Source organism: Accipiter gentilis, chromosome 7 (genome assembly GCF_929443795.1).
Source record: "Accipiter gentilis chromosome 7, bAccGen1.1, whole genome shotgun sequence".
Lineage (NCBI taxonomy): Eukaryota > Metazoa > Chordata > Aves > Accipitriformes > Accipitridae > Astur > Astur gentilis.
Genome location: NC_064886.1, coordinates 4,900,771 through 4,910,442, shown reverse-complemented (window position 1 = coordinate 4,910,442; position 9,672 = coordinate 4,900,771). Strand labels below are relative to the sequence as shown.

General features: G+C 41.9%; 1 protein-coding gene across 4 annotated transcripts; it reads right to left on the bottom strand.

Annotated features, from left to right (window-relative positions):
- Window positions 1-225: 225 nt before the first annotated feature.
- DRG1 (developmentally regulated GTP binding protein 1) lies at window positions 226-9,073 on the bottom strand. 4 transcript variants are annotated; one of them, XR_007506633.1, is made up of 11 exons: window positions 8,969-9,073; window positions 5,572-6,386; window positions 5,246-5,369; window positions 4,387-4,562; window positions 3,921-3,990; window positions 3,193-3,362; window positions 2,304-2,434; window positions 1,928-2,095; window positions 1,021-1,153; window positions 819-941; window positions 226-341 (listed from the first exon to the last, which is right to left on the bottom strand). XR_007506633.1 is itself a non-coding variant. In XM_049804724.1 (11 exons), the coding sequence occupies exons 2-11, from the start codon at window positions 5,611-5,613 to the stop codon at window positions 242-244; spliced, it is 1,020 nt and encodes a 339-aa protein (XP_049660681.1). In that variant the 5' UTR covers window positions 5,614-6,386; window positions 8,969-9,073; the 3' UTR covers window positions 226-241. The 4 variants fall into 4 exon arrangements, 3 of the variants coding, with proteins under 3 accessions (XP_049660681.1, XP_049660679.1, XP_049660680.1); XM_049804724.1 differs by lacking the exon at window positions 1,021-1,153 and having other exon boundaries at window positions 4,387-4,457; window positions 4,542-4,562; XM_049804722.1 differs by lacking the exon at window positions 1,021-1,153.
- Between the last annotated feature and the right edge of the window lie 599 nt (window positions 9,074-9,672).

Sequence of the window (9,672 nt, the reverse complement as noted above, 5' to 3'; positions counted from 1 at the left end):
TCACTTAACGTGAGTTTCTCATATGTTAAGTTCTCCCAGAACGCGACACTGCAGTACAAGTAGACCAGAAACATCAGTTTTACCATGCAGTGTGGTATTATCATAAAAAAAACCCACAAAAAAAAACCCCAACAAAAAACCAATACCCATTTGTTATAGATTTGATAGAAATAGCCTGTTCTTTGCCACTTACAACTAATGACAAATTTCAGGCGGAGTGGCAAACCATGCAAGAACAGCTTTATTTCTTCACAATCTGAATAACATCCTCATCTTCAAGAGTATGGTCTTTACCAACTTTTTGAGGGTTGTGTTTAACAGATGAGCCCCAGACCAGTGCACTGAAAGGAGAAATCAAATTTGAAAGGCTTAGAAGTATAATACGCAAACAACAGAACAACAGCTATTTCTGTCACAAAGCTAATACAGAAAGCAATGCTTAAGAGCTATTTTTATTCTCTTGCAAGTACCTGGATGAGTGGTCTGTGTGAACCAGAGTACAAGCAGATCAAAACGAAGTATGAAGTCATCCAAAATACTTGTGCATACAGGGCAATGGCCCGTAATGCTGCATCTAGCGCTACTTTCAAATATAAAGGAAAACATTTTCCCCATAGAGGAAATTTATCCAGAAAAGTGCATAGGAACATAAACTATAGTAATTTAAGCATCGATTGTCATAGGCAAATCTATTCCATTCAACATGAAAAAACATCAAATCCTCTTTTCTTTTCTAGTTTACAGGAGACTGAAAGAATATACCAAGAGGCAGATTATTTTCTACTGTCTATAAATTATTCTTTTACAATAATACTTACTATTTAAAGTCTTTAATGAGATTTTTGTGGATCTTCATGCAAAAATCCTCCACTGTTGTCTTGCAGTAGGGTAGTACCACAGGAGAGGTGTAGTCTGGGAGTTGCCCTTTAGGTTTGGTGTAGCTGTAACACAGATGGAACAGTCAGTCAATACCAAAACCTCCCTGTCTCAACCCATCATGAAATTTCATAGGTCATTTACTCTGTCATCCTGGGCACTTGTGCCGAGTTCCACTATTGCAGTGGTGACAACAGATACTCTGTAAATTGTTCGGTGTTCGTAAGCTGAAAATGCATCTGGGTAGCCGATGGCTGCAGCAGGTTCTCCCTTGTAACTGCAAAGGTTTATCACTATTGAGCTTTCTGTAGTTGCTTAGAAGAAGATGAAACAGAAATAGCTGATGGAAAGAACTTCTACAGTATTATAGTTCTGACTTGTGATTTTTTTTTTCTCTAAAAAACTCAACATATATTAGGAAAAAAACTGTTAAAGTCTATAGCCCAGATACCTAGACATACTAAATCCCTTTTTACAGTAGATTTTATATTGTCACAGGAAGATAGATACAAGTTTTAAAGACTACAATTACTGTATTATGAGTATGAATAGATTCATTAATAAATTCATCCAAAGAAATGCATTAGAAGTATGAGGTAAACCTGGAATAATTTATAGTAAAAATATCTGAAATGCTAGATGAAGAACTAAATTCAGTTCTGTTAAGACAGCTGAATGTATGGCAGCCTGAATAGAGGACTACCTCTGAAATTCACAACTTTTCACTAAGTTTGACTAGAATTCCATGCTTTCAGGAATTTTTTAAGAGATACTTGATTTCACAAGGTCCTCATTTAATTCCCCTACAAGTTCAAAACATAGCACTTGTGACTCTTAAGAAACTCTGTCCATCACACAACAGACAAGAGGAGCACAATTTCTGATTTACAGAGTAAACATACTTCAGTGACAAAAGACATCATCATTTGAAAGCTAGAGTTCTAAGCTAATAGAAAAACATTATAAAATAATCATCATTCATCCATTCTTGAGACATTCTTCAGTCTCAGCCTTACACTTAACTCCACAGAAAGCAGCAACTGGGACTCACATTCGTACTAGCTTCAAGTAGTCCCAAATTTTCTCCAGCAGATCATCAAAGTTCCAGCGATGATGAGCAGATATTGGTACACAGTGGGGTACTTTGTAAATAATATCTAGTTCCTCAATGGAAATTTGGTCAATTTTATTTAGGACATAAATGCATGGGATGTAAACCCTGCAAAGACAAGGAAATACCATTACAGCAGCGTAGCAGCAGTACACTGCAACCTTCATTGGAAAGAAAAACTTCATTTTTTTAAAAGGATATTCCTATGTTGATACCACATTGCTAGCTTAGCTTCTGTGGGAAGCAAACCTGAGAGACAGTTCTTTTCTCTGTAATACAAACTGCAGGTATGCCAAAGCCAGGGTCCCAACAGTACCTGTTTCCTTCAACAACGTCAATTAGATCATCAGCAGTGGCGTCGCTGCGCAGTGTGACATCAGCATTGTGAATTTTGTACTCGGCCAAGATGCTCTTCACTGTTTCAGTATCCAGCTCACTCTGAGGACACTGAACGTAGGCACAGCGTTAAGGAATGGAAGAGTTTACAGTCAAATCAAGTATTACAATTGATAATGCTATCACCTAGCAATCGCTGCATATAGATTACTAGAAATAATAGCTGCTTTGTAACTTACTGGACTTGACCGTGATTTTACCATCGTTAGGCTCAGGAGAGGGGAAAAAAATATTTAAATTGTAACAGCTTTATTTATATTAATGCCCCACTAATAGCTGCAATCAGACGTTTCAGAAGTGGTGTTTCCTGTCAATCTGGGACCAGTTGCAATACAAACCCACGTATCTACTAGTCCAGTGCCCAGACAGCTATGTGTTAGGTACTTAGATCCCAGAGCAGAGTTCTGATTTTTGGTATCTCTGGCTATTTCTACACTTTTAAAGATTCAGTGGTAAATGGGAAATGAGGAGTAGTCCAGGTTGCAAGGCCTGGAACTCTGAGCAATCTTCTCCAAAAGAATGCTGTAGCCACCAAGTGAGAGTCAGGTTTTGCACACTCTCCTTTGGGCCTCGGAACGTGTAATTGTTGGAAAGGAACCAAGCCTCTGATTTGGGGATGAGGAGGTGGTCAGGCTCCCAAGACAGGTACGGATGGCCTACAAGAAAAGGAACTGACTACAGCACAATACAGCAGTTCAGCTTCTAAAGAAGTCACAGCACAGGAATGGTCCCAAGCATACCATTAACTGCAAATGCCTCTTTCTTCAAGCAATTTTTTTTTTTTTTGTTAAAGAAAACTTCCAACTTACTGTGGCTGTAAGGTTAATGCCTCCTTTATCCTTTTTTTTAAATCCGATATTAGGGGGCTTACTATTCAGACGAATTCCAAATCCCTCCAGTTCATTCTCAATGATTTTCTTGTGACCAAGGGGTTTCAGCACATCCAGAACAATCAGAATGAGATTACAGGTTCGAGCAACTAAGAATCAGAAAAAGAAAGGAATCTCTCGAAAAGTACATTCACACAACCTGAGACAAAAATATGGCTCAGTGGGCTGATGACAATACTAAAACCCTAAAGGCCGGTACATTGCTTATTTTTAAATTCCAGTATAAGACCGACATTTGTAGTGCTGGCCAAGCATCACTGATACACAGATCCTGACATGTTACAAGAATCACAGAGGCTGGAAAAAGTCTTCCTTCCTGTCTACATTCAGACCCTAGATTGATGACAATAACCTAGGTAAAGAAATGAAGACAGCATGTCTTGCTTAACGTGGGATCACATCTGCCTTCAAAACTGGTAATACACTTTCACTGCAGTGTCAACGAGCACAAACTCAGCAAATGCATAAAGCCAGAACTGAAAACAGACCAAAATGAAAACGGCTACTGCTTCACAGTAGGCAGCTCGATTCCAGCATACAATTCAGCTTTTTAAAGACATCAGAAAAGGTGATTCAACCCTTCATTCTCATAAGCTGTACTAACTGAACCAGGGATAGGATGCTGCCTCCAGCTCTAACATACTCACCTGCAATGACTTGCCGGCCTCTGCCTTTACCATCCTTGGCACCTTCAATAATTCCTGGCAGATCAAGTAGCTATTTGTTCAGAGGAAGGAAAGTAAGTCATGAGAAAAATACTTTTCTTCATGGAGAAAATAAATCCTACTTTCAACTTTCTCCTAAAACAGCTGACTCTACTGCAAATCTGAACAATATGGCAAAATTGTTTCCCCTTTGATTCTTATATATTGTATTACCCCATGTGCCCTGTCGGTAGAATGGAAGAGATCATCTCACGGAGAATATGAGAGCTACCACAAGAATTTCTCCCCAGAACAAAGTGAAAAGCAGGGTAAAATTAGTACCTCATGGAAGCATTTCCGATCTATTCTCAAGCACTTCTACAAGTCACTTCTAACCTGCTAATGTCAGGCTAGACCATTCAGCCATTAACACGGCATCTATATCCTCACAGACACAAAAAGTTCTCACCTGTATCTTTGCTCCTTTGTATCTAATGACTCCAGGCACAGTAGTTAGTGTAGTGAATTCATATGCTGCCACTTCAGAGTATACACCAGCAAGATTACTTAGAAGAGTAGATTTCCCCACTGATGGAAAACCCACAAACCCAATCCGCGCATCACCTGTCTTTGCAACATCAAAACCTGCAAATAAGGAGCAAAAGTACTCATTTAAAGATTGACATTTTCTATCTTTTAAGGTTCTAGGCAGCAGTCCCGCTATTACTTTTAATAATACTGCCCGAGTGAAAGCCAGGTAAGCTTCCCTACGAGGAGGAAGAGAGTATGAAACAAAAGAGTTCATAATCTATATTGCCTTGCACCACTTTGTCTGTGTAATGTACAGATGTACATGTACCTGTCAATAAAGTGTAGGCTGCAAGACTTCCTGGTGGGCTATACTTGACTTGAGAGTAGGTGGAGCATTCCCTTTCAGCACTGCAGCTTAGACAGTTCACACCTTTACATATAAAAACCGGTGGCTGCTGCAAGACGCTTCTTCATGTAAAACCCCTAAGACTTCTGCAAATACGAGATTATATTTGCCAAAATGCAGAAGCCCTTTCATTTACACTTCAACAACGGCTCCACCTCAAAGCCCAACAAAGGGCCACAAACCACAGCTAAGGTCCTGTACCAGGAAGGACAAGAGAGAGAGAAGAAGGTTGCTCCGATTTATTCCGCAGACAGTCTGACACGACTGAAGCGGACGGGAGCCGTCCCCGTTGGATCGATTTCCGTCACACGCCTCACACTTCGGCAGTTAGGAGCGGCCACTTCTGCAGAGGCCAACGAGGCGGCCGGAGCCGTCCCGCAGAACAACGCACCTTCCCCGGGGCCGCCGCCGCCGCCTCCCTTGGGGGTGATGAGCTCCCGGCGTAGCTTGGCCAAGCGGGCCTTCAGCAGCCCCAGGTGGTGAGCCGTGGCCTTGTTCTTCTGCGTCCGGGCCATCTGCAAGAGGACGAAACAGAGGTCTCGCCACCGGGAGAGCCTCTGCCGGGACCCACCCCCCGCCCCGCTCCAGCGCGGCGCCTCACGACCCCAACGGCGCCGGCAGGGCCCTGTCACCCCCTCACGGAGCGGCACCGCGGCCGCCCTGTCTAGCGCTTCGTGCCTGGCCCAACCCCGGCCGGGGAGAAGGTCGTAGCGTTACCTCAGCCTCGATCTCCGCGATCTTGGCCAACGTGCCACTCATCTTGGCGGCAGGTCTCCTCAGTCTCGGCCCCGACCGGCAGCCACCACCACACGCAGCTCTTCTCCTCAGGCCCCGGCCCCGGCCTCGGCAGCGCGCAGGCGCGCAACGGCTTCTCGCGGGAGCGAGGCCAGGGCTCGCGAGAAGCCGCGGGAGCGCGCCTCAGCGGTAGGCGGGAAAGAGCTCGCGGCGGGCGCGCGCCCTTCCCCCCCCCCCCCTCCCCCCTCCCTCCGCAGCACGCGCGCTGACCTGGCCGCAGGCGCCACAGCGCCCCCTGCGCGGCAACCGCCGTCAGCGCTCGCGCCGCCTCACAGCAGCGGGCGCCGGTGTGTGGGGGGGGGCGGCGGCGGGAGAACTGGTGGGAGAAGGGTCGGGGATGGGGGGGGGGATAAAAACGGTCGTTGTGAGGCTAAGGTACTCGTCTGTGAGAGAGGCGGTAGGGCTGCGGGGCTGGCAGCGAGTGCGGTGTGAGGCTGGGTGCTGGACTTGTGAGAGAAAACGCGCGTGAGGCGTGTGGTGAGAGCGTGTGGCGGTGGGAGGGAAAACGGCCGTGTGGTGAGGCGGGGTGGCTCGCAGGTGTGTGAGCGGACCTGCGTCTGGAGCCGGGGGCACTCGCTGCCCGTGAAGGGGAGGTGGTGTGTGCCTTTCCCTGTGGTTAAACTGGACCTGGCGCTTCGACGTACGCGGAGATCTGCCTCTGCCCTGGTCTTCCTTGTAGTCTGCTTGCAGTACTGCTCATCACCAGGTGTGTAGTTGTGCATACGTATTCCCCAGCCCTGCTGAATCGGGTAGAGCTGCTACACTGCTTGCAGGAGAGCCTTCTTTAGCTGATGTTTTATAAAACCAGGACTTCCACACCCAAGCTTTTTCAGGGCTCCTTTCAGCTGAGCCCAGGCCATACCACTTTGCCCCAGGGATATCTGTAACTCCCCATAGAATGCAGGCTAATTAAATAGATAAAGGATTTTTTTTTTAACAGCCCCTTCAAATTTCAAAAAGCTGAGTATTTCCAGCTTTTGCCTGTATCACAAGAAGCCAAACAGTAGGATTTGGAATAAAAAGTATTCTAAAAACATAAGGAAATACACTTTTATAAGTTTTCAGGATTTTAGAGTCTCCAAGGTTGTTTCCCTATTGTATTTTGTCTGAATTGGAATAATTTATGGAAACCTTTTTCTTCATATTCAGTAACCTTTGCAGGAAGGCTCTTCTGTCTCAATTTATTATAACGTCTGTTTTTATATGATCTATCAAAATCTAAAACTTAACATGTGTTTTTAAACAAAGATGTACTCTCCTGGGCCCATATTGTAGAAGTCTTTATAATGGCACTTGCAGAATCACCTGCCCTGTCTTCAGACAGGATTCTGAGTTTCATACAATTGACGAAATTTAACTAACCTTTTAACGATTTGGGTAATAGAATTGTTATGGGTCCTTAAGTCTTCTTTAACTCACAGTAAAAAGAAGAAGAAAAAAAAAAGAGAGAGAGCGCTAGTGCAATGGAAACCACACTGCTATTTGCTATCTCTTTCTGCCTCTGCATATCCCATGGTTGTCTCATCTTAATCAAAAAAGCAGCCTTTAATGTCATAAACTCTTTATAGTAGAAACTGTCATTAATATAAGCTTATACAGAGCTTATTAAAATAGAATCTCAAATAAAATGGGATTACTATTCCTGGTAATGTTAGCTAAGCTAGAGTAAATATAAACACACCTACTGTTATGTATTTGTTAATGGTTTTCTAATTATTCTTTGTGAACAATATCTGTTTTCAGCATAGGACATAGCAGATTTGGTCCCAGTATAAATTTTTTCCTACTTACTTCAGAGGCAATTGGACTTGTTTATGCCTCAGCTGAATTCAGCCATACAATCAGTCCACATTTGGGATCCCTTTTAGTAACAGGAAAAACACTGAGAAAAATGCAAATCCTGCATGCTCAATCAGGATTTAAGACTACCTCTATTTTTGCAGTAGATGATGGCTAACTTCAGAACTTGTTGCTAGCAATAGTAATAGTTGTCCTTACAAACTTACTCCAAATCCCATATATTGATTCTAACTAAAAGTTCTTTTTTCCAAGTGTGGGCTGAATGAACAAAGGTGTCAGTAAAATACATGGTTTGAAAATTTAGTTAGTGGGTGGGTTTTGTTTTCCTGGTTTAGGTATTCATAGCTTTCTTAATGGACACCTGCTCAGTATATGCTCTTAAATCCTTTTTTTTTTTTTTCCAGAAAGTTACTCAAGCAAAGATCCTATAAGGAATTCAGCTTCCTAAAAACTTCTTTCAGTGTTGAATATTGTCCTTAATTGCCTGAAGGGAGTAAGAGTTTAATTAATAAAGATAATTTGTCTGGGTTTTTTTCCTAGTCAAATTAACACTTTCTAGAATATTTAAAGTAGTTCATATTAGCTTATAACAGCACCCTCTTTTAAGTTTCAGAAAGGCTTGTTCAATAGAGATTGGTTCCAGGTTGTGAATAGAGTGTAATTATTTTTATTTACTGTGATGACTGTTGTGAATTTTTTAATATAAAGGTGTTTTATGTGATGTGGTCCTTGGAGAACAGGGTGGTTATGACCATGGGAAGTTAGGTGTGACAACTGGGAAAGTGACTGAAAGGTGGGTAGCTGGGAATGGATAAATTATGTCCTCTGAGGACAACAGTCAAAACTAGAAAACAGTGCAAATGATAAAAGTTGATTAAAAAAAAAAAATTCAGTCAGAGAAGGGAAAAATCAAGGAAAATATTAATAGAATATTAGATACAATGTCAGAAGAGGAAAAAGCCTGCAATGGAACCTGAGAGAAAATGAAAGGAGATGCAAGAGACAGATCTACTTGGAAGGTTAATTGAGCTTTGCAGTGGGTGCTGACAGAAGATGGAGTATGTGAATTGCCATTTTTTTATTAAAAGGTATATGTATGTGTTTTAAATTGAGAGAATTCCATTTAGGAAATGTAGATGAAGTGCAAGAGGGGGTATATTTCCAAAGGTTGTGAATTGCACAACAGTTGCAGAGTCAATCTCTCAGGTGGTGAACTGCCTGCTATGTCAGAATAAAGATTCAGATATGGAGTAAAAAAAGACAAAAGATCAAGTAGTCATGTGAATTACTAACTGATAAACTGAAAGTATATAACATAAGCACTTTTCAAATAATATTTTTAATAAGGTAAGGAAAGCAATATACTATAGGCTGTTTAGAAAATGCAGGAAGACTGCATCTGAACTCTGATCAAACAATTAAGAAACATGACACTGTATGGAATCAGTGATTGGGAAAAAACAGGAGTGTTCGTTTCATCAAGCTACAATGACAGGAATGTGACTGAAATGGCACATACCTCATTAGCAAGATCTGAATGATGGAGGGCTGTAGCAAAAATGGGTTTCAGAAATTCATATTCTACACACTCCAGTCCTGCTGACTCATTGATTTTGAGCAAGTCATTTCCTTTACTTGTGCCTCAGTTTTATTTTTGCACAACAGGAATGTGCAGTTGCCGCAGAATGATTGAAACTTTCATGTTTCCATAGCACTGCCCTGCAAGTATGATAACTGTGTAGATCACTTCAATAGGAGAGCTGAGTAGTTAATGCATTTAGTGTGTTTTCTGTCAAACTACCAATTTTAAATAAGCTGCTTCATTATGGGCCAAATTGTGAAAGTCTTTCTGAAACAGCTATTACTTTAGCTCAAGTAAGAGTTTTACTTGCGTGACATGCAAACTAAGTATGTTGAGAAGAGGCTTGCAAGTCTTTTGGATAATGATGTAAAATTTACCGTTGTAAAATACATGGTAAAAAAATCTGAGTATGAAATTAATCATGAAAACTTGTGTAGTGTATGCTTCATTAAAATCACATAAAGACCCTTCTTAAAAATAAGCAGTGCCTGCTTGCTTAGTTAGGTATTTTTTTAATTATTTTTTTCTTTTCCTCCTTTTTATTCTCATAAATAACTCCAACACTTGTGGATATCAAGTCTATTTACAATGCACTGAGAAGGTTGTTTTAGCTTAAGTGCCGCTCTGGTAGTACAGCACTT